Here is a 25,157-nt window from a genome sequence, read left to right on the forward strand (position 1 = left end):
CCTAAAAATGACTAAAAAAATTGTTTTATAGAGGCCATTGCCCATTTTTAGCAACTTTGATTTCATTGGCCCTTTTTGGTGCTTCATTTGGCAATTTAGACAAGCTTTGAAGCCTCCTTGAGCAACTCTCCAACTCTCTCTCTCTCTCTACCACACCCTCATGACTTCAGGGAGGGGGGGCACTAATGCTAGCGCTAGTGCTCCATCCTTGGAGGAGGGTTTGACAACTTTTCTGGTGTCGTATTCTTCTCTCTCTATCTCTTAGTCTCAGTACCTTCATGCACAGTGTTTACCCACTTTGTTTGTGATCATTTGCACTCTCTCACTAAAGGAACGGAAGGCTCTCTCTTCCGCAAGTAAAAGGAACCCTTGAGCACAGTTCGGAGCACTCATCTTGAGCAAAGTTCAACATTCACTTCCGCTGCACCTTACAAATAAAATGGGGCCTCAAGGGCCGTGTGAACCTGACCCGAGACGAGCCTACCGCGTCATTATTACGTATGGAGCCTGATTTACCCCTTGTAATTTTTTGTATTAAAAACACACATTTGTAAGGTCCCCCATTATGAAGAGAACGTGAAGAAAAATCACTTGCGGGAAACCAAAATTTTCACGGCCAGTCTCGAGCCTTCACCGAAATATCATGGCCGGATGGCGGCCGGAAAGTGATCGGAAAACGGCCGGTCGTTTGGCCGGTTGGCCGGTAGTCAATGGCCGGTGGCCGATTTCAAAGGCAAACTTGTCTTCTCAAGGGCAACCACACATGGGCGGATTGGAGGGTCCATTTGGACTTGTCTACACAAGGGCGGCTACACACAGCTGCCTCTCATGAGAGAGGGCAACCCTTTTGGCCTATAAAAGGAGGCCATTTCTTCACACATTTTGGAGTGTGAAGTTGATGCAACAAGGTGGGTGTGAGGTGGTGAGAGTGAAGCAAGGTGGGAGCTGTATTAAGGGTATAATCCCTTTGTAACCTACTTGTTTGAAGTACTAAAGCCATTGATTGGGTGAACCACGTATATCATGTGTACACTCTCTCTCTCTCTCTCTCTCTCTCTCTCTCTCTCTCTCTCTCTCTCTCTACTCTATAATCTCTCGTGTGATAATTTCTCTTAAGTAAACTACTCATTCATCTACTTAGCTACGTCCTATTTCCTAACAATCATCACGTTGCACGACCGCCCGACAGAGTCGGCCGCCGCACCACCATCGCAACGCCCCCATCTCCGGCCTCAACTGCGCAAAACCGCCCAGAGCCTCCGCCATGCGCAGCGCCCGCCGCCTAACGGCACCCGCCATGGCTACCACACACCAAGGGAGTTCTCTCCCCCCATGCTTGTGACCTTATGGAGCTCACGCTCCGCCCCTTATACACCGCATCCCATGGCCCTGCGCTCGCATGCGGCTTTATTCACCTGCCTTATAGCAACACCACGTCAATCCTCCCTCTTGAGGGCTTAAAACCCCAAACATCAACTCTAAAAAAAAAGAACCCCATCTTGGACCACCTTTAGACTGGCTCTGTTACCTGCTCGGTGATCCAATTCCCGAGTCAAGACTCAAGAAACCCAGCCGAAAATTCACTTTGCCAACTTCGAACCATGAGAACCCCACCAAATTTCGACTTCCCTAAGACCGCCAACCGAGGCCACAAAAACAAGCAAAAATTATCCAGCACCGCCTCTTTGGAAAATGCACTCAACTTCAACCTGGCATACCTCGGCCATTGTGACTCCAATTGACAAGCCGTCAAATCCTGTCAACTTCATATAGTGCCCACTACCTTTGTCACACGTGTCAAGCCACTGAAGAACGGAGCCAGAGCCAATCTGCACATCCTGACCGAGGGGCCTAAACCCTAAGAAGCAACAGCAACAAAAGAAGAAGAAGCAAAAGAAGTTCCCACCAACTTATGGGACCCCATCCGCCGCCAATGGGACCCAAGTGACCTAAAGATAAAGCAAGATCCACTCACACACACACACAGAGAAAAATTGCATAAAAGATGATGATGTGACAGACACCCGAAAATTACGCCAACATGTTGACGTGGCACTTGTACGGATTTCCGCGTTTTATGTTGATGACGAGGCAGTTGTACGGATTTTCGCAAAACGTGCTGACAGCTTTTGGACCAGTTGCTTTTGAGTTTAAAGCTTTTCATGTAACTGCTTTTCATAGGCCAAGGGCCTTTAAAATGTGCCATGGGCTCATTCTGGCACGCTTCCAAGTGAAGGTACATAGCGTGGAGTACCGTCTTGTACTAAGTTGAAGCAATATAAAGAAATACAGAATGGGGCACCAAGGTTTGGGGCCAATGCTCTCTTGGGATGGAACTCCGCCACTCCCTGTCTCGTGTCGTGCATCTCTTTAAGTTCAATGTTATTTGAAGTGCTTAAGGGTGTTCAATCTGTTCTTTTCCATTGGCACGTGATGCCCGTCCGCATTACACCTTCTCGAATTCTGGCGATGATGAGAAATCTTCAGATGGCACGCATACCGATGTCAACTTGCCACACAACTGGCCCCCGGCAAATCTTCAACAAACTACCATAATTTGCCCATCTGAGCTCCAATCCAGGCTCCAGAAAGACCGGCATGCTCCACAACTCGAGCACCTCAATCCTATCCCCTGACATCAGCTCTGCTCACCCATGTGCACTTGCCGTGTTCGATGGGGATCTGCCATGCATTCCATCTTTGAACTTGGATATCTTTCACATCGTGGCTCCGGTGGAGGAGCCGTCTGGACCGGCTCGTAGAGCATCTCGAACACCACATTCCCGGGCTTAATCCTAGCACTTCGGACGCTTGGAGCTATCTCTTTGATTGGCCCACCGTGGAGCCCTTTTGGCCTAAAAAACCACATCAGGCATGCATTTCAACCACCACTTGCCTGCCTAGGACCTTTATCCCTGCTTTAGCATCCTGCCAGGCACATGTAGAGGCACATAGCACTGCATTGTACTACTCACAGCACCGACCAAGTTTGGTCGCACCAACATCATAATCATGTGCTCCTCAGATTCTACACATTGTAGTCCACACATCTTGCATAGCCTCGCCTCACGTGTCTGTCTACTACTACCCTGGTCCATGCACCTATCTTGATCAATAAAGTGTACGATTGACTATGAAGTTGTGCAATAATCCGTCTTCGTACCACTGAGAGTGGGCTAGCTATGTATGGTTGCGTGTGTGCCTTTGCCTACATATAGAGTTCCCAGCATGAAGGATGTATATACGCTGTAATATGCAAGTTTTCATTTCTCTCCTTTGCTTTGATGTTTGGCTTGATAAGCTCGTAGGAGATCTATCTGAAACGTGTCCATGTGTAACTATGTCAGACTTTGTGAATAATTAATGTATTTACGAGAAAAGAATTATCTAATCAGTTGTGTGCACATCAAAATAGATCTAGCAGTTCTGGGGCCTCAGGTGCACCCAAGTTTGGGCCAGAGCACCTCATGGAGACCCTAGCAGAAAAAATACCCTGAAGCCCCAGTGATTGGGAAATCGGGTCTTCAATGAAGGGGTAGATAGTAGCCTCAGATTTCAAGCTCAGAAAATTACGCGCGCTAGTGCAAGCACAGGAATGAGATGGGGTCCTTAGAACAACAGTAATCCTAAGGCCTAAATTATTTTACGGCCTTAGGATAAGTCAATTAAATTATTTTGAAATGTCTTCGCTGGACCAAATGGCCGGACAAGTGCGAACAGGTAATGCCAGAGCAGTGCTGGTACGGCATTGCGCTAGGGAGCAACTAACATTTTCATTGGTTGCATCTATGTGTGCAGTTGTGCACTTTATTGCACATTTCATTAATTAGCATAGGACTTTTAAAGTCAAAAGTTGAATGGTTTTTCCATTATTAAGTGTGCCAAGTGGCAATCTCATGCAATCTCTCTCTCTCTCTCTCTCTCTCTCTCTCTCTCTCTCTCTCTCTCTCTCTCTCTCTTCATGCTAGCGCCCCCTCTTCTGAGCTGGCTATATAAGAGCAGCCCCTCCCTCTCTTGCCAGGTTGACAGTGCACTACCCCAACTAAGTTGAACGTCCTCTACGCAATGAAGCTCTCCATTGAAGCTTGAGAGCATCACCTTGTGGTGTATGTGGAGCCTCTGAGCACCCATAGCCTAGAACAAGGCCTCTCATGTTTGTAGGCAGCTGTGGGAGAGGTTTCATCGCGTAAAGTAGTAGAAAAGTCTCTTTCTCTCTTGTCTAGCGTCTGCAAATTCTCTGTTTTCAGCCCCTAATCACCTGTATTAGGGTGAATTTCAGCAAAGCTTTAATAGAATCTTATTCCTCTCTACCTACTCTACACATACACAAAGTTTGGAGCGTTTCTGTCGCGAAAAGGACCTCCATTTCGGCATTGGAACGCGCTCACGTAATAATTTCTGGTTATGTGCAGAAAATTACAGCAAGCGTGTGTGCGTGTGTTTTGCATGTTTCTTTCGTGGTTTGACTGCAAGAACAATTATGTCCGAAGAGACACAGTTAGCGGAAGATAGACTCTCATTTATGAGAGCTTCCGATGAGTTTCGTGGAAGGTAGACTCTTGCCTACGAGAGCTTCCCAAAATCTCACAGAAGAGGAAAGATCCTCTCAGTAGTCAGAGAGCAGTTCTGCTACTCTCTGAGTCAGAAGAAGAAAAAGGACAAGAAAGAATAGAGGACGGGCTTTTGCCCCGTTCCTGTGCTTGTAAAGATTCTCCCTTAGTAATAGAGATATTCTCTTTATGGGGGGGGACGAGCCCATCTTCTTGTCCCCAATGATGTGTCAAGCTTTCTCTCTTTCTCTCTAAAGTCTCTTGAGTATATAAATTGCATTTAACAGTCAATTTTCGCTTCCGTATTTTTGTGACAGTGGTATCAGAGCAAGGTCATCTCTCTCTTCCTTAAGGGATTGACGACTCTTGGCAGACTGCAGAAATGGGAGGAGCGAGATAGAGTTCTCTCTCCTTCAACAGCAGGTGGTAGAGTTGCAAAAAGCTCTCTCCCATCCAGAAGTCCAAAAGATTCTCCATACTCTTGAGAAAGGGAAGGAGAAAGTTCCGATGGGGTCGGGAGAAATCCCGCAGAACCCAAAGGCGCCAGAACCAAGGAAATATCCTTTAATTGGAACCTCCCGCATGCACGAGAGGCAGAGAAAACCTCCAGAACGTCATGTGCGGTTTAATCCAAAGGTTCAAGAGCAAGATCCTCCTGATTCTCCTCAGTTTTCTTTCATGAAGGATCTGGATGACATAGTCGCTCCAGAAGACATGTTCCTTGACGATCCGTCGCAGCAAGAAGTGCATTCAAGGGAAAGGACTCCTGTCCACAAGGAGTCTAAGCATAGAAAGAAGGAGCACCATAAGAAGAAGCTCCACAGGCAGAAAACATTCAAGTCGGGAGACAAAGATGTCAAATTCGATACCTACAATGGACAGCGTGATAATGACAGCTTTGGCTTTCATCCGCCAATTTGAAGTTGCCTTTGCAGAAGGGAACTTTAAAGAAAGATCCAAGCTTTGCCATGTCAGTATGTACCTGAAAGGCACCGCCAACAGTTGGTGGTTAACCCTGATCTTAGAAAATCGCAAACCCCAAGACTGAACTGTTTTTAAGAAGGAGTTCTACGCACAGTTCCTTCCTCCAGACTATGAGGAAGAGGTAAAGAAAGAATGGGATCGACTCTCACAGTCAGAGAACGAAACTGTTCCACGCTATATGGATAGGTTTTGGGACGTTCTCTTGAAAGTCACTCCATTCAAGAAGATTGACGATTCGGAGAAGATGCGCAAGTTTGAAGCAGGATTGCATGAAGCCTTGCAAAAGGCTATGAAGCTTTACCCTCGTGGTAACTTGCAAATACTTATGGAATTAGCTCGCATAGCTGATGAAATACATGACAAGGGTACTCCCAGGAAGATGGAGCAAAGCACCTATCATGCCAAGCAGAAGGCTCTCCATGAGCAGCCTACCTCTACTTCTTCTTCTCAAAAGAAGAAAAGAACCGCCTCCGAAGCAGAAGCAAAGCCAAATCAGCCCAAGAAAGGGAAATATCTCTCTCCTGCTGAATTGAGAACCTAGATCAGCGAAGAAAGATGCTTCAAGTGTGGACAAGTTGGACATATGAAGGGTGATTGTCCTACCAAAACTCCGCAACCACCCTCTTCTAATGCAGTCCCATATGTACAGGGGAATACAACCAAGGATGCAAAAGAAAGATCTCTTCTCAAAGCATGGGGTAGTATCAACAACCAATGCGCTCTTATTTTGTTTGATCCTGGCAGTACAGACAACTTCATCTCTACAAAGTTAGCCGATGATCTGAATTTACAGCCCAACCGTTTTGGAGTTTCTATTCAAGCACAATCTGCTTTCAAAGGGCAGAACTCTAACTCTACTCCAATCATAGGGAAGTTGAATTTAAAGGTCGACAACTACAAAGATCAAGAGTCTTTCTTAATAGCCTCACTTGAAGGGTGTGATGTTATCTTGGGAATGCCTTGGCACTACAAGATGCATCCCATTCCTTACTATGTTCAGAAAACTTTATCCTTTGATCATAAAGGAAAGGAATATCTTGTACTTGCAGATGCAGGTGATTGGCGTATCCCTATCGCCAATCACATTGCCATCAAGAAAGTAATGAAAAAGTGTGTTTCAGCGTACTTGATTTTTGCAAGAGAGAGAGATGTGTCTGCTTCACAACTTTCTTCCTCTTTAGAGCAAAAAAGACTTAAGTTATTAGAAAGTTTAAAGATTTTTTCACAGATGAACTCCCAAACGAACTCCCACCTCCTCGACCTGAGGATCATACAATTGATTTGATCCCAGGAAGTTCTCCTCCAAATCAACCCCCTTCGAGTTAGTCTAATGCAGCAAGAGGAAATTCTCAAGCAAGTTAACGAACTTTTGGAGAAGGGCTTAATAAGGCCTAGTACTTCTCCATATTGTTCACCTGTCTTGCTAGTACAGAAAAAGGATGGCACATTTCGCATGTGCATAGACTATAGATCTTTAAACAAGATCACAATCAAGAATCGATTTCCAATCCCTCGGATTGATGACATTCTTGATAAGTTACAAGGAGCAAGTCTCTTTAGTCGTATAGACTTGAAGAGCGGTTATCATCAAATCCGCATAGCTCCTCAGGATGTGCATAAGACTTCATTTAGAACAACCTTCGGGTTGTATGAATTCTTAGTGATGCCTTTTGGACTCACTAACGCAACAGCCACATTCAACAGAATGATGGATAGAATCTTTCACTCATATAGAAGCTTTACAGGCGTTTTCTTCGATGACGTCTTAATCTTCTCAGAGACCGAAGACGAACAATATAAGCATCTCGCATTAGTGTTTGAAGAATTACGCAAACACAAATTATTTGTGAATGCGAAGAAGAGTGAGTTCTTTCTAAAAGAAATCCACTATTTTGGGCCATATAATATCTCATAACCAGGTGAGAATGGACCCTGATAAGATTCAAGCAGTTGTAGAATGGCCTACGCCAACTACAGTACATGATGTACGAAGTTTCCTCGCCCTCTGTTCCTATTATCGGCGTTTCATTCGAGCCTTTGCCGCTATAGCACGTCCCCTCCATGACCTGACAAAGAAGCGGATTCCATTCCATTGGGGGTCTCGACAAAAACAAGCTTTTAAAAAGCTTAAGTATCTACTCAGTCACAGACCTGTTCTCACCATCCCTGATCTTCGCAAACCTCTCGAGGTATACTGTGATGCATCTGGAGATTGTGTAGGAGCAGTTTTGAACCAAGAGGGTCACGCCATAGCCTACGAAAGTCGGCGCCTTAAAGATGCAGAGTTGCATGTTTCCATAAACGAGAAAGAGCTAATGGCAGTAATTCATGCTCTTTCCATTTGGAAACACTATCTGTTAGGAGCTGATTTTATTATCAAGACAGATCATCAAAGTCTTCGCTACTTTCTCACACAGAGAAAGTTATCAGAAAAGCAGATGAGATGGGCCAACTTTCTTTCAATGTTCCATTTTCAGATTTTACACACTTCTGAAACAAAGAATGCAGTTGCAGATGCTCTCTCCAGGCGTCCAAAGATCAATGCACTGACAACAATTTATCATGAGGAACTAGAATCTCTCAGTGAGATGTATCCTCAAGATCCAGACTTCGCTACAATTTGGGCAGATCTTCAAGCTGGTCACTCAAGGCCACCTTATTCCATTAGGGATAACACGCTCTATTTTCAACAAGCAATATGCATAGCTCAACCCTTACGATAGAAGGTGATGGATAAAGCACATAATTCTCCTTATGCCGGGCATCGGGTAATTGCTGCTACCACTAGTACCCTTGAAAGATACTTCTTTTGGCCAACACTCTGTGCAAACATTGAAAAACATGTACGTGAGTGTTTAGTCTGCCAAAAAGTAAAATATGACAGACATAAAGTTTACGGCAAGCTTCAGCCACTCCCTGTGCCTAGCACGCCATGGGAAAGTATTGCCATGGATTTTATTACGAATCTTCCTAGATCCAAGAATGGAAATGATGCAATCTGGACTATAGTAGACAGATTCAGTAAGCAAGCACATTTCCTTCCGGTAAAGAAGACGATCAAAGCTGATCACATGGCTAGAATATTTCTAGCTCAGATTTTTAAACACCATGGATTGCCAAAGACTACTGTCAACGATAGAGATCCTCGCATGACTAGTCTATTTTGGCAAGCATTGTTCGAAAACTTGGGAACTAAGCTTGATTTTTCATCAGCTTATCATCCTCAAACAGATGGTCAAAGCGAAATCGCTAATGCCACTGTTTTAGACCTCCTCAAGTGCTATGTTTCGGAACGACAATCCGAATGGGAACAGTACTTACCGATAGTTGAGTTTGCATATAATAATACCATCCATTCCTCAACTGGTAAAGCTCCCTTCGAAATTATTTATGGGAAGCCACTCTTACTTCCTATTATGGTTACCAAAGAAAACATCTTCGCTACAGATGAGTTTGTGCGCAATATTGATATTGCCTATCAACAAGTAAAGCAAGCGATTCTACGTACTCGAGCAACAGAAGAGAAAAGCTGACAAGCATAGAAGGACTCTCAATCTTGAAAAAGGGCAATATGTCTTGCTTCGGTTTGAGAAAGCTAGATTGAAAAAGCGGGTCGGAAAAGGGAAAGTTGTAAAACTTTCCCATAGATTTTACGGCCCTTTCAAAATCACAGATGAAGTCAATGACGTGACTTTCAGATTGAATTTGCCTTCTCACTGGCGCATCCATAATGCTTTTCATGTAAGTCTCCTCCGACCATATGTTGGACCTCCTCCAGTGGCGCCAGTACAAGAAGATCCTCCAGAAGTCGAAGAGACTGAGGAAATCCTTCAACCTAAACAGATAATACACCACTCTGAGAGACAACTAAAGTCGGGGACCCTACATCGAAAGTATTCAGTCAAGTTCAAGAATTACACCCCTTCAGATGCAAAATGGATGACTGAGTCCGATCTTAAGGACTACCCAGACATCTTGCACAGTTATGTTGACGCTCTACAATTGAGGTCAACTGTTTAGAACCAAGAGGGATGTAACTATGTCAGACTTTGTAAATAATTAATGTATTTACGAGAAAAGAATTATCTAATCAATTGTGTGCACATCAGAATAGATCTAGCAGTTCTGGGGCCTCAGGAGCGCCCAAGTTTGGGCCAGAGCACCTCATGGAGACCCTAGCAGAAAAAATACCCTGAAGCCCTAGTGATTGGGAAATCGGGTCTTCAATGAAGGGGTAGATAGTAGCCTCAGATTTCAGGCTCAGAAAATTACGCGCGGTAGTGCAAGCATAGGAATGAGATGGGGTCCTTAGAACAACAGTAATCCTAAGGCCTAAATTATTTTACGGCCTTAGGATAAGTCAATTAAATTATTTTGAAATGTCTTCGCTGGACCAAATGGCCGGACAAGTGCGAACAGGTAATGCCAGAGCAGTGCTGGTACGGCATTGCGCTAGGGAGCAACTAACATTTTCATTGGTTGCATCTATGTGTGCAGTTGTGCACTTTATTGCACATTTCATTAATTAGCATAGGACTTTTAAAGTCAAAAGTTGAATGGTTTTTAAATTATTAAGTGTGCCATTTGACACACTTACCCATGCAATCTCTCTCTCTCTCTCTCTCTCTCTCTCTCTCTCTCTCTCTCTCTCTCTCTTCATGCTAGCGCCCCCTCTTCTGAGCTGGCTATATAAGAGCAGCCCCTCCCCCTCTTGCCAGGTTGACAGTGCACTACCCCAACTAAGTTGAACGTCCTCTACGCAATGAAGCTCTCCATTGAAGCTTGAGAGCATCACCTTGTGGTGTATGTGGAGCCTCTGAGCACCCATAGCCTAGAACAAGGCCTCTCATGTTTGTAGGCAGCTGTGGGAGAGGTTTCATCGCGTAAAGTAGTAGAAAAGTCTCTTTCTCTCTTGTCTAGCGTCTTCAAATTCTCTGTTCAGCCCCTAATCACCTGTATTAGGGTGAATTTCAGCAAAGCTTTAATAGAATCTTATTCCTCTCTACCTACTCTACACATACACAAAGTTTGGAGCGTTTCTATCGCGAAAAGGACCTCCATTTCGGCATTGGAACGCGCTCACGTAACAATTTCTGGTTATTTGCAGAAAATTACAACAAGCGTGTGTGCGTGTGTTTTGCATGTTTCTTTCGTGGTTTGACTACAGGAACGATTATGTCCGAAGAGACACAGTTAGCGGAAGATACTCTCATTTATGAGAGCTTCCGATGAGTTTCGTGGAAGGTAGACTCTCGCCTACGAGAGCTTCCCAAAATCTCACAGAAGAGGAAAGATCCTCTCAGTAGTCAGAGAGCAGTTCTGTTACTCTCTCAGTCAGAAGAAGAAAAAGGACAAGAAAGAATAGAGAACGGGCTTTTGCCCCGTTCCTGTGCTTGTAAAGATTCTCCCTTAGTAATAAAGATATTCTCTTTATGGGGGGGGACTAGCCCATCTTGTGGTCCCCAATGATGTGTCAAGCTTTCTCTCTTTCTCTCCAAAGTCTCTTGAGTATATAAATTGCATTTAACAGTCAGTTTTCGCTTCCGTATTTTTGTGACACCATGCATACATCTTCAGGTGCCATATCTAGATAGTCATCCACTACCCATTTCTTAAACCACTTCCGCATATCCAACACCCACCCTATCGAAAGCACTTTACTTTTCCAAGTTTTCCGTAGACGTGCACTAGCATCCCATGCCCATTTGGGCAGCCTACTGTCATCCATTTGATGTACTCGAGTAGCATGCGTCAATACCCGAAACATACCATGCATCTCAAAACCTACATCCAGCCTCCAGTGCAGAAGTACATATGGTGTAGTGCTTTTGACACCCAAATGTCTACGGATAAATGCTTTCTGTAGCTTCTCAATGTCGTTCCATGCGGATAAGGGGATGCTCTCACGCCATACTTCCCTCCGTACAATATTGTTTGTAGTACAAACACATCAAAGACCAACTTACTTTCCAACATTTAATGTCTGTTCGGCTGCAATCATTTTCAAAATGATAGTACTTGCTTTTCCCGGCTGCTAAATGACATTACACGCATTTATGCCATCTATGATATGCTGGTATCTCAATCCCAAGTACTTGAAGGTGGGAACTACCTCTATAGGCTGACCTGCATAATACACTTTTGGTGGGATCTTTCAAAGATCGCTAGGTGTGCACAGCCATTAGCTTTGTTTTTAACACATTCACCATCAAACCACTATTTTGGTAAAATCGCTCAAAAATCCCCATAAACTGCTGCATACGCTCCACCCTGTATGCGAAGAAGACCACATCCTCATTGAGGAGGAAGCCGTGTTAATCACTCCAGGGCAAAATTCGAGTTTCTGACAAAGGTGGTGAAGCACTTGCCTCTTCAGATTCCAGAAAGAAGGTCCAATAGCCGTTGTTACAATTGTGGAAAGCGTGGTCATTTGTCTAAAGATTGCAGATCCAAAGCCAAAGACAAAGAAGCTCTACAAAGGGCAAAGGCAAAGGCAAGCATGATGAGGAACGTTGTAACAAACTTGGACGCCCCAAGTCAAGATTCTACCGCGACACAACAGAGATGCACTTCAAAACAGTTCACAAAGACAACATGGCCTCGTGTAGTTCCATGCCCAGAGGTATTGGCCCCAAAGACTGGCGCCCCTTTCGTTATTTCTTTTTATATTAATATGTGTTCAAAGTACAAAGAGGGCCCAAGGTTCTCACTCTCAGGCTCTGCGTCACAGTAACAAGGAATGGGCGGAACGGGGCCCTCCCGTTCCCGGTACGCGTTCCCAAGCCCGACGCCTCCTCGAAACGGAAACGGAACGGAATGCCGTTCCCTTCCCAGGCATAACCGGAACGGGGCCCGGAATAGCAAGCGGAACGCGGAATGGCAAATCCGAAACACCAAATTTATTAAAAAAAAGACAGTTTGGGACATGTCTTTGGAACTTTTAGTGGGGTGTTATTTCCATCCTCTCCTATATAAAGAAGGGCTTTACACTACACCCTCTCTCTCAAGCTCTCTATCTCACCCTCTCTCTCCCTCTCCCTCTCCCTTTCCCTCAAGGCTACCATTCCGGCCTCCGTTCCCGTTCCACCACTCCAAGGGCCCCCCATTCCGGAAACGTCCTGGAGCCCCCTGTTCCCCGTTCCGTGTAACTATACTCTACGTCCAGATGCTCTAAGAAGTGAGCCCCAAAGGCCACTTATAAAGATTACATGGGGTTGCTAAAAGCAGAGCCCCCAAAAGCTTCAAACTCAAAAGTAATTGAACTTCCAAAAGCTACTAAAAACAACAAGCGCAATTTCCGAAAATCTGTACGCACTGCCACGTCAGCAAGTTAGCGCGTTTTGCGGAGAATGCCACGTAAGCAGTCAGCGAAATCCATATAGTTTGCCTATCGGTGCATTTTACGGGCAACAGGGTGGATGAGTGTGTCCGGGGCCAACCACGTCACCAGTTTGTAACATACCCCCCTCTTGAAAGAATTGTAATCGCCCTCGATTACGCCTGCAAAACAGACAGAGGCCATAAACTGTCTTAGTAGACACTAACTGTTAGTACTGACGCACTAGACACAACACATTTAGCACTTGTACAAATGGACAGTCACATCACCGAACATCACAGGACATCACATGACACATCACATTCAAATTCAATCCAAATCTCACACCGTGTTAATAGGCAACGTATTTAGTAATCGCATCTAGATCCAGACGGGACCTCACAGATGCCCGATTAACTAATCCTTATTGCAATCATGTCTATAGAGATTCATGAGACCAAAATGCTGCAGTCATTTCGTCTTTCAGTTCCTGCACTCAAACAAGTCAAGTACAAATCAATCAATTTCATTTTTGGGAATCCCAGTTCATAAAGTCATACAGTAGAATATTGTCAGCCCAGCAGTATCCTTGAAACCCAAAGGGACATCAGTGACTCTATTTCAAAATCGGGGTAATCCGTTGACAAAGGAACGGAGTGACTCCCCTCTTGTGCAAGCCCGCTGCACTAGATTCACCCATGCTGAAATCAGGGTAATGCTTCAAGGTAAAGTTCCAAAATCTGAGGAGTATTTGCTAGGTCCTCCTCCTCCATCCAATGCAATCCAATGCAATCCAATGCAGGATAGTTCTTGAATTTAACCAAGAACCGCCTAATCGCTTTACCTTTTATCTTTCTATCCTTGTGTGCCAAAATCTGTTCTGGAACGAGTATCTTCTCGCTTTCCTCCACTTCGGGTTGCTCATCTGGCACCCCATCATCGGGCACATCGCCTTTAAAAGGCTTCAAGAGACTCACATGAAAAGCATTGTGAATCTTTCAAGCATCGGGCAGCTTCAGTCTAAAGGAGACATCATTTATCTTTTCTTTCATCTGGAAAGGGCCATAGTACCTCATGCTAAGCTTTGGCAAAAGCCGCTCCTTTCCCTTTTTCTTTCTTAGGCGTGCCTTCTCAAAATGTAAGAATACCCAATCGTCTTCCTTTAATTTCAAATCGCGACGGTGTCGATCTGCTGCCTTCTTGCGACTTTCCTGAGATTTCGCTAAAGCCTCTCGGACCTTGGCAAAAACAGTGTCCAAGTCCCTTGTGTATTGGTCGACTTCAAAAATCTTATCTTTCGTGCTAAGGAAGGGTGGAACCTTCGTAGCACCTTCAATGATCTCAAATGGCGCCTTCCCCACCAAGGGCAAAAAAAATTCCCATTGATTCTTCTGATTAGAAATGTAAGACTTCAATAAATCCAATACGACTGAATTTGCAATCCCAGATTGCCCATCTGTCTGCGGGTGGAAAGATGACGAGAACTACAACCGTGTGCCAATGTTCTCCCAAGTAGCCTTCCAAAACAAACTCGTGAATCGCGAATCTCTGTCAGAGACTATTGTCTCATGCATGCCATGTAATCTGAAAATCTGTGAAATGAACAGTCTCACTAAATGATCCGGCTTGACTGTTTTCTTCACTGGAACGAAGTGAGCTTGCTTGCTAAATCAATCGATGACAGTCCAAATGCCATCATGCCCACTCTGTGTCTTCGGGAGATCAAAAATGAAATCCATAGCAATACTTTCACAGGGGCGGTGGGAATGGGTAAAGGCTGTAACAATCCCTGTGCTTTATGCCTGTCAAACTTGACCTTTTGGCATACCAAGCAACTGCGTACAAAGTCGTCCACATCCTTCTTGAGTCTTGGCCAAAAGAAGTAACACTCCACACCTTTCAAGGTGGTGTCAATGCGGCGGTGACCCATAAAAGGTGGACAATGGCATTCGGTTAGAACCTTTTCCCTCAACGGTTGTGTAGCGCACAACATCGTTTTCTTCATCAAGTAGCCATCCCGTATGGAATATCCCGCTACTACCTTCCCATTCTGTATTCGAGTGAATACATCAGAAAAATCTAGATCTGTGGCGTACTGATCGACCATGTCCTCGAAGCTTCTATAATGAATCGCGGAAATAGCCAAGACTAACGGCCTCCGGGACAAAGCATCTGCCACCAAGTTCTTCTGTCCCTGTACATGGACAATCTGGAAGTGAAACTGTGACAAGATGTTAGCCCACCGCATCTGCTTTTCCAAAAGCTGCTTCTGTGACAAGAAGTAGCGTAAACTCTGATGATCAGTGAAGACCGTAAAATCGGCTCCGAGTAGGTAATGTCGCCACTGAGTAAGAGCATGGATAACCGCCAAAAGCTCTTTCTCATTGGCCGGGTCCATCTGTACTCCTGATGCTGAGACGATGTGTCCCAAAAAGTGTATCTCCGGCAAGAAAAATTCACTCTTCTTGGCATTGATAACTAACTTGTGATCTTGCAATGCCTGAAACGGGACCTGAAGAAGATGGTGTTTATGTTCTGCCTCATCCTTGGAGAAGACTATAATGTCATCAAAGAAAGTGCCGACAAAAGATCTGTACTCTCTGAAAATCCTATCCATCATTCGGTTGAAAGTCGTTGGAGCATTGGTAAGGCCAAAAGGCATCACCAAAAATTCATATCAACCGAAGCTCGTCTGAAAGGCTGTCTTGTAGACATCTCTCGGCGCGATTTGGATCTGATGATATCCGCTTTTCAAATCAATCCTGCTGAAACAAGAGGATCCTTGTAGTCGGTCAAGAATACCATCGATCCTTGGAATTGGAAATTTGTTCTTGATGGTGATTTTATTGAGAGCTCTGTAATCAATGCACATTCTCCAAGATCCGTCTTTCTTTAAAACCAACAACACCGAAGAGCAGTAGGGTGAAGTACTCGGCTGGATAAGACCCTTTTCCAAAAGGTCTTTCACTTGGTTCATAATCTCGTCATTCTGGGCTCGGCTAACATGGTATGGTGGCCGGTTCGGTGTGCTCTTAAGTATCAAATCAATAGTGTGATCCTCATGACGAGATGTTGGCAACTCGCCTGGCAGGCCCTCAGAAAAGCAATCGGCATGAGTGTGGAGAAAATCTTAGTGTTCTTTATCAAGTTCAGACATATTCGTTCTGTGTTTATCATGTAACTCTTTCAAGTAGATCGAGTAAACAAACAGACTGGATTTCATTAATTTGGAAACGGCCAAAGCCGATACAATAGGGACAGACTCGCCCTTCAGTTTCACATCAAGTACAATTTTTTGGCCCTTTTCATTTGTCAAAGTCGCTTTCTTTGTCTGATAATCGACCATGGCGTTGTTCTTATGGTACCAAGGGACTCCTAGGAGGACGTCACAACCCTCTAAATGGCATTATGTAAAAGTCCTCATGCCCCAAATACCCCTGACAATGCAACCGAAGTTTACCAATGACAGGTGTAATGGCTATGTCCCGTCCGGGTGCCGCTAGAACTGCCTCTGCTGGTGGTTCCATCCTATCACGTGTAATCTATTATCTCGAGCCGCGTCGCCAATTCAGGTGAAATGAAGTTGGCCTTGGCTCCTCCATCAAAGAAACTTAGGGCTTCTTGATCTTTCACTTTGCCCCAAGCTCGGCAAAGTTCTGTACTTTCTCAATCATGCTTGGGTCAGTACCCATGCAATCTGGAACCAGTCCTGCTTTCATCTTGCCTTTTCTGCCACGTTCCTCTGCTGCTCTTGAACTCTCTGGCCTGTCTTCATGTTGTTCTTGCTGTGCCTTTTTGGGGCACTTTGCGGAGACATGCCAATGTTCCCCGCATCCAAAACACTTCCCTTCTTTGATGTAATTGGCCCTCTCTTGAAGAGTGAGCCGGGGTCGTATATCCTTGTCTTTCTTTTCTTGGAAACTCTTTTTCTTTCTACTTTTATTGTGAGAGGTCTGTTGGGTTCTCTGAGTCAAGATCTCATCAGTAGGGTAGGTCAAATTTCCCGAATGTATTGCAAAACCCCATTTCGCATGAACCATCAATTCTAAAGTAGAATTCGACTTTTGTTCCAGACAATATTCTCTGATCTCTGTAGGGAGTCCGTAGTAAAACCGCTCAATTTGTTCCTTAAAAGAGACCTTCTTAAATGAAGAGGTTGGTAGAAAAGAGTTCCTAAATTTCTCACAATAAGCGTCCAAAGAATCTCCCTTGGTCATCCGAAGATGATTCCAAGCGGTTCGTATATCTCGTTCATACTCCTGAGTCAGCCAAGAAGAAATAAAGAGCCTTTTGAATTTCAACCATTTAACTAGAGCTTCCTTCCTCAGAAGAAGAGTGGGCCACCATGTTCGAGTATTTCCCTTGAAGAAAGATGTAGCCCTCCTAATCTTGGAGTGCTCTGAGTAATGCCCTCCAGAGAAAGCTATGTCAAAACTGTGACAAACGCAATGATAATGACTCAAGGAAGGATTCTAAGGAGTCTGTTGATGTGACTACACTAGCAAGGACTCCCGCCTTCTAGTCAAGTGGATGTTGTTGCCGCCACTAGCTTCAGCAAGAGAGAGGCTTGTGAGTGGCAACGAGGGGCAAACAGTGTGTCACAAACGGGAGCGCATAACAATATAAAATATACTCGGATAAATAGAATTTATCACTTAATACTGAAGCCAAAGGATATAGAGAGAAATAGATAGAGAGAGAGATAGAGAGTGAGAAGATCGACACAGTACTGGGACCAGAAGATGGGTTGGTCCCCCCCCCCTTAAAGAGAATCCTTTATTAGGGAGAATCTTTTTACAAGCACAAGAACCGAAGAAAACCCCTCCGTTCTAAATCTCTGAATCAATGGTCGTTCCTTCCCGCAAGGGAAATCCGAGAGACGAGCTCTCAATCCTTTTTCCGTCTGTACTCGGAGTCAAGACTCCACAGACAATTTCCAAATTCCGTTCCCGGAATTCCCAAGCGTAGGCCGAAGCCTTCTCGCTTCTCCTTCACGATGAAGTACCTGCAAACACACGCAAACACGCGACAACAATTCGTACGGCAAATCCACAATAGATAACTGTCGCTCTTTCGCGGGAAAAGTGACTTCCGTGACGATCTCTCGCGTCTTCTAGCGGCAGAGTCTTCTCTTGCTGGCGTTGATAACCTCCTTTCAGTGAGGGCATGTGGTGCTTTTATAGCTCCTTGGCCACGGTACGAATAGATGCTCGCGTAGAGATCGCAGCCGTTTTTTTTTTTTTTTCAAAAAAAAACATTTTTTTTCCAATGTTCTGCCAGAAAAAGAGAAAGAGAAAACGCTGGCTGATCTGTTGCCTTATTTATCGGATGGATGCCCACTTATTAAATGGACGGCCGGCGTATTTTAAAAATAGTCTGAATCTGCCCAAAAACTAAAACCTTATAAGTTAAAAACAATGCTTTCACAACACTTCCCAAGCGTCCCTGGATGCAACCACATGCACAAATGCAATGCAGACATAGATTCCTCGCAGGAAAGCGTTTTCTCTTACCGGAAAACTCGTTCAAATTTTCCGCTTTTTAAGAAAAGCTTCTCAGAACCCATCTTTATTCTTGTGCTTGCGTCTTTACGCGTATTCCTCTTTCTAGTTCGGATTTCCTCTCGACTATGGTTATCCCCTTTCCGATGCACCCATCACCCACCTTGTGACGCATTAGGAATACCCATCACCTAGTCCTTTCCTACCGAACTTACGGTACAATCCCCTTCACGATGCTCTATGTCACCCATCCTATGACGCATCAGAGATGTCCGTTCCCGGATGGTCGGATACTTCTTTATCGATGCTCCCTGTCACCCATCCGTTGTGACGCATCAGAAGTACCCGCTCCTGGTGGCCTTACAGATATTCCCTTTCACAGTGCTCCTGTCATTACTTTGAATGACGCACTAGGGATACTCTGTACTCGGATGTCTCCAATGAGAGAAACCCTCTCACTTAAAATTCCAACTAGAGTGCAACGTTAGCTGCATTCGTATGAATTAAGATTAAGTAAAATATCAAAAACTAGCGACGGTATGGCGAGAATTTCTCAATTTGCATCTGGTAAAAGTAGTCAGAGCTTTGTTGGCACATCCATGTTGCACATATCTTGGAATCAATGCACTCCAAGAGACTAACATAGAAAGCTCATCAAGAACTTGTTGTGCTTTCATAAAGGCACCACATTTGGCATAAACTCCAAGAGACTGCGCTTAACAAGATACTCTCACTTCCCATTTGGTTGAAGCAGCCCAAAGCTTCCCAAACACAACAAAGTCGTGCTATAAGAGACCTCCAAGAAACGTCTGGCTAGAATCTCTCAATTCGCATCGGGTAAAAGCAATCAGAGCTTCATTGCCGCATGCATGTGGAACATATCCTGAAACCAATGCACTTCAAGAGACTAACATAGAAATCTCATCAAGAACATTTTGTGCTTTCATAAGGGCAAGGACACCACATTTCACATACATGTCAGCCAACACACATCTTTGTCCAAGACTACTTGGGCATCAATCCATGCATTGAGCAAGAATCCTGACTTTGCATATGGATAAGACAGTCCGAAGCTTCTTTGCTAGAGCCATGTATCTCATATTCAGCAATCAACGCACTCTGAAGGTGATATTTTTGCATAGAAGGCTCATCAAGAACTTTTTGTACTTCCATATGGACACCTTATCTGGCATACATATGGATCAAAGCATTGCCTGAGTTGAGCCAGATGAAAATAGCCGATAGCTGATAAACGTTTTCCCGTTAAAAAGTGTCGCCACGTAGACGAACCTCCAGCCAGCATTGCGATTTCGCCTTCTACGCTAACGAAGTAATAATTCATTTACAATTATTTTTCTTGGTGTTCCAAGCGAGAAAACCCTCTCACTTATAAATCCAATAATTCATTTAGAATTATTTTCCTGTCAGATAAAGCCAATTTAGCAAGACAGTGCTCCCTACAAATGATTTGGACCCATGTGGTGGAGTTCAAGTTATGGGTGTTTGAACGTGTGGGTCAAAGTTCAATGCACATGCATCTGACAAGGAACCAATCAGAGGTATCTAAAACACTATGAATGAGTGTACCAATTCATTGTTGTTGGCTAGATTATGGACAGGACGTGTTTCAAAGTTCATTATCTAGGAAAGTTTGGACGTGATGTGTTCACAGTTCGCAAATGGGGATTCTTGGACGTAGTTGGTCTATAATTCAATTTTCCATGATGCAACTGGTGCTCAAGAAGGCATTCTTCTCATGTGACACGTTGATAATAGCAAATCCGAGGTGTATCCAGCACACCAGCTATTGCCAGAGTATCCATGGTAGCTTCTTCATCGACTTGGTCTCACCATTTATGTCCACTGTGGGTGTCAAAGTTTGTTGCATCTCAAGTGAATAGCCCAATGTGGTCCCAATATTTATTTTTGGCTTTAGGTATTTATTTTATTTTACTTATTTGTCAATTCTTGGGTAGGGCAATTTTCTAAGGTGAATATATAAACACACCTAGCCCCCATTGTAAAATATGCTTATTTCATTGCCAAGGTTGGTTGGTTCAAAAGTGTCTCTCTCTCTCTCTCTCTCTCTCTCTCTCTCTCTCTCTCTCTCTCTCTCTCTCTCTCTCTCTCTCTCTCTAGAGATAGTTTCCTACGACGTTAAAATTCTCTTCTTCTTCTTCTTCTCTCTCTCGTGCTGCTCCTCTCCTTGGTTAAGGCACTTCCACATTGTCAACTTTGACGCCCCCCACCCCCAAAAAAGAACTCCACTTTGAGGTTGGTCACCCTTCTCCCCTTCTTTTGTCTATTTTACAAGGGGTCTTCTTTCGTTTGTCCTTTTGGCCTGAGTGATGAGATGCCTTATTTTACTGCCTGTGTTTTTTAGAGAAGGTTGCTAGAAGGGGGATGTGTGCGTGTGTGTATCTTCCAGCATGTGCATGTGGATCAGAGGTGGTGTCCATAGGACCATATCCAAATGATAACTGAAGTACATAGATTTTTTATACAAACAGCTGCACAAAAACAAAAATGGCACCTTTCTTCACGCCAATGCAGCCATCCTCACCAAGAATCTGAATAGGAGTATCTAATTTCATTTTCGCGCCAGGAAGAGCCTTGACAAACCCAATGTTACAAATATCTCCATCTTTATCATAATTTATCTGCGCCCATAGAAAAAAAACATTATCTATAATTGTCAAAATGACGTTCATGAGTTTTCCACTGTTCATTGCATAAACCTTGAAAGCCTCATGGAGAAAAACTTGGGCATACAGATATAAGCTTTATTCGCAGTCATTTGAAGGTTAATGCATTGAGACAGACAAATTAGAGTGCCATAACTAAGAGGCGACCTCTACTCACAAAATAACAAGAACCACGTAACTAATGGCAAATAGAAAAATGAAATCGTACAAGCGCTTCTTATCCCATGCGTGGACAAAAGCATCTGCACCAGAAAGCAAAGAGTGAACTCTTACTCTACGAGGCAAGACCGGAAGCTTGTAAAGGATGTTTTGAGAGCCATATCCATCAAAAACCTCCAATGTGAAGACTGTAACCAGGAACTTCCCCTCACCCATGCTTAACCACAAGCTTTGAATCTGAAATTTGTCCACTAAGATGAGCACGTGCTCCAGTTCAGGCTTTGACAAGTCGAACACATAGCCAGGGATTCTATCCTGCATTCTGTCATGCCCGGCAAACCGCTTCCCTTTAGCTAGACGCTCAACTGCCCATATGCCTCCTTCTGGTAAGCTTGCATCAGAGCCAGCAGGGGCAGTACACGAGCTTGGGTTGGTAGTTGATTGAGGATTGGAAACAGTGTTAATTGTGAGGTTGACGATATTGGTGCTAGGGTTAGTGCAGAACCCTAAATTGGGCCCAGATTGGTCTGCAACGTCGATGATCGCCTTCTCGGAGTTTGCAAAGGGCTGTGAAAAGCGGGACATGCACAATGCCAGTCTGCATAGTTTGAAGCGACTCCGTGAAGCTCCAATGACATACATGTGTTCGCAACAAGCATGAGCTCCGCAGTCGTGGGTCTCTGCAATACGACTGAAGGTTGAGGTGACGACTGGAACGGAGTTCAAACTCTACATGAATTCGTAGAGCTGTTGTTTGATAGTAGGTGTTAACACCCTGCCTAGCGCGGGGCGAGAAGGGCGCCCGCTACGGTTCAACCCTCGTTCCAACCCCGTAAACATCATCGAATTGTAAACTTAAAAACCACCTTTTTTTTTTTGCCAAACTCACAAGTATGTCGAACACATTTCGAAAAAAAAAATGCCACCCAAAAATATACAAATCTGTATCAAGCTCCTGCCGAGCCTTGAGGGGGACTAAAGGGTGTACATCAGAGGCTAGTTAGAGGTTTGCAATACCGTACTATTACCAAAAGCCCTTTAAACAGTACGGCTCTACCAGATGGCGAGGGTCGCCCTAAGCGAATCATCCGAGTCTTGCCCTTTACCTCTCACATAAATTAATCCTTAATTTCTTGTACAATCTTCATGAAGATAGCCACAGAGAGGACGCTATCAAAAACACGGCAATTCCTGGCCTTCCATATATTATTGAAGAAACAATATCGGACAATTTGATTATAGATTAGAGGTGCAGGACTTCAAAACTGTTTCCCACCAAGGCATAGATCCTTCTTGTAAAACCCTATCTTTGTACCCATTTGCACACCTTTCTTGCCATGCCTCTAATTGCCGGGCATTCCAAGAAAAGGTGGGTGGGGTCTTCGCTAGCCAATCTGCACCCTGAGCATCTATCGGACTCGATACTACGTGCTTGAATCTTTATGCGTGTCAGCAAAGTCCCCCCAGAGCACCTTCCACCAAAATACCTTCATAAAATGAGGCCACTGTGTATTCCAAACGTTCTTTGTGACCTCAACCCAACGAGCTTCCGACCATTGTTTCTCCAATTGTTTGTTCAAAGAGGTGAACCAATCAATCTCATGCATAAGTGCTAGGTAGATGCCCTTGGTATGAGGTTTAAAGAATTGGCTACTCATGGGCCATTTCCAAGCTTTCCACTCAAGAGTAGACTCCCAGATCAGCATTAGAATGTTGTCGAGGCCTTCTACTGCTCTATCGACAAGAATCTTCCCAGTGCCATTGAGTTGGAATTGGGCAGCCAATTGGTCTAAGGATTTTCACCGCTTGTTGTTCCCATCCCATAATTGTATCAACCACTGGAGTCCTTTATTGTTCATCTTTCTTGCAATTTCTCTCCAATAAGAGTTCATAATTACACCAGCAGCTTTAGACAACCAAGGTGACTAGTGTGAAATGGAGTTCTCGAAGTATCTGGTGAATATCCCCCATTCCAGTATCCATGTTTCTCTATTGCACTAGCTCTCCCGTGATGCCACCCAGTCTCAAGGCAGACCATCTCGGGGCTACTAGTTTGTTGTGCACCTCGATCCCTTTCCACTGACCTCCCTTAGAGCAAAGGTTTGCCTTGTCTATCATATCCTTGGTCACGATAGCCCAAGACTGGTCTTGTTTTGCAATTGAGACCACAAACTTGGGACACATGGCCTCAACATGCAATTGAGACCACAAACTTGGGACACAAACTTGAGAATTATGAGGCCACCTTGAACTACCGATCAAGCGATAACTTCCCACTTTGCCCATTGCCATGGCAAAGAGGCTTTGGTGTTGTTCCTCCATAAAAATCCTTTAATAGGTTTCAAAAACTCCTTCTAGTTACATTTAGCTATTTTGAGAAGCGGGCTGGTGAAGGCAATATAAGGGAGCATAAATAAATTGATCACTTTGACAGGACTCAAGAAGGGAAGTAGCACATACTCCCACCTTCTCATTTTTCGCTGGATCTTCTCAAGGACCCACTAGAACCTTTGCTTGTGTGTAACGTCCACCCCCAAGGGGGTGCCTAGATGTCGAAATACCCTTCCTTTAAACACAATCTCCCCAGACTAGACTGATAGGTCAAATGGTCGTTTTTCGTCAGGGAGATCAGTCTAGACTTCTCAATACTACACTTCAATGCCAAAGCCACAACAAATGTCAACACAATATCCAACGCCTTCCTGAGTACCTAAGGGCTTGCTTTCAAGAAGAGGAGGGGAGTCATCCGCGAACATCTTGGCCAGGAGTTGGTCATTGCTAGGCAAAGTTAAACGTTGAATTTCACCCCGTGCAGCAACAGCTTCGAGCATTTGTGGGACAGGTGTCTAACCTCACTCATATCTTATTGCAGACATAGCGGGAACCACGAATATAATTGTCAATCCATGGGACGAAGCTGACTCGACTAGTGCATAGAGGCTACAAGAGGTTGTCAATCTCTTGGAAAACAACAAACAACTCGCATCTACCTCAAGCTACACTCAAATGACAGAAATCACTAAAAGCTAGTCGCTAATCGGCAAACAAATCACAATTGTTACAACATCAAACGACATCCAATCGTTACGAAACTTCCAGGACATGTTTATAAGACCTAAGCACACATGCTTATAGTCTCAAATCTTACTTTAGGTTAAGCGCAAAAATCACGATTATTAACAGTAGTGAGTTTTCGACCTAGGCGTTTTCAACCCAGAATGCATCTATATGCTTAGCAATGATGCCGCAATACCCCGCCTATACTTATTTTATGATTTTGAAGCTTAAATTCCTATTTATGATAAAATTAGGCCGTGCATCGGCGATGCCAAAAGCTACGGATTACCATGAAATGCTTACGTCAATGCATAGAGCTCTTACTTGCGGTTGCAACACAACAGACGGCACTGCAATGTGACAACCGAAAAGGGAGTAGGAAGCGCGAGAAGGAGAGAAGTGAGCGTCGTTAGCTCACGCTATGTTTCTATTATCCCAAAACTTATAAAATACTTACAAAAATTGACTTTTATACCTTAGCCAAGGTTTTTGTGGTCAAAACTAATAATCTGGGAGCTCTAACTAAAGACAGGTTGATAGAATCTGGAAGCTTGTGGGCCCGGCTCATCAATTACACTGTTTATCTGGAAAGTAGAAATTACAACATTCTCGATTCATCAAAATAATAAGTGAAAACGTTATCCGAGTTAGCGTGCTGCTAACATTCCCCTCCTCCTCGACTGTGTCGTCCCTTGACACAGCTTCATGGACTGAAGTAGTCTTTGGGTTAACGGCTGGCGAGGTGGTCTTTAAGCGCATGTAGTGCTTCTCATATATGAGTCGTCTTTCTTTGTCTGGGACTTGCAAGAACTGCATGGTGACTCTATTTTTAAGTTCAATGGCTGAGTATCTTTGTTCGCCATGTGAAGAAACCTATATAGAA

General features: G+C 44.2%; 1 protein-coding gene across 5 annotated transcripts in view; it reads right to left on the reverse strand.

Moving 5' to 3' along the window:
* LOC147422282 (uncharacterized) overlaps window positions 1-22,036 on the reverse strand; it is a 44,367-nt gene extending 22,331 nt beyond the window's left edge. For 2 of the 5 annotated variants that reach the window (XM_086503665.1, XM_086503668.1), the window contains exons 1-2: window positions 21,332-22,036; window positions 20,917-21,013 (exon numbers count right to left, since the gene is read on the reverse strand). In XM_086503665.1, the coding sequence (XP_086359791.1) occupies window positions 20,917-21,013; window positions 21,332-21,859 (625 nt within the window). In that variant the 5' untranslated portion in view covers window positions 21,860-22,036. Of the gene's footprint in view, window positions 1-20,419; window positions 21,014-21,331 lie in introns of those variants that run through there. The other 3 variants (XM_086503664.1, XM_086503666.1, XM_086503667.1) reach the window with 3 other exon arrangements.
* Between the last annotated feature and the right edge of the window lie 3,121 nt (window positions 22,037-25,157).

The sequence above is a fragment of the Adiantum capillus-veneris genome, chromosome 27 (genome assembly GCF_014529385.1).
Source record: "Adiantum capillus-veneris isolate H3 chromosome 27, ASM1452938v2, whole genome shotgun sequence".
NCBI classification, from domain to species: domain Eukaryota; kingdom Viridiplantae; phylum Streptophyta; class Polypodiopsida; order Polypodiales; family Pteridaceae; genus Adiantum; species Adiantum capillus-veneris.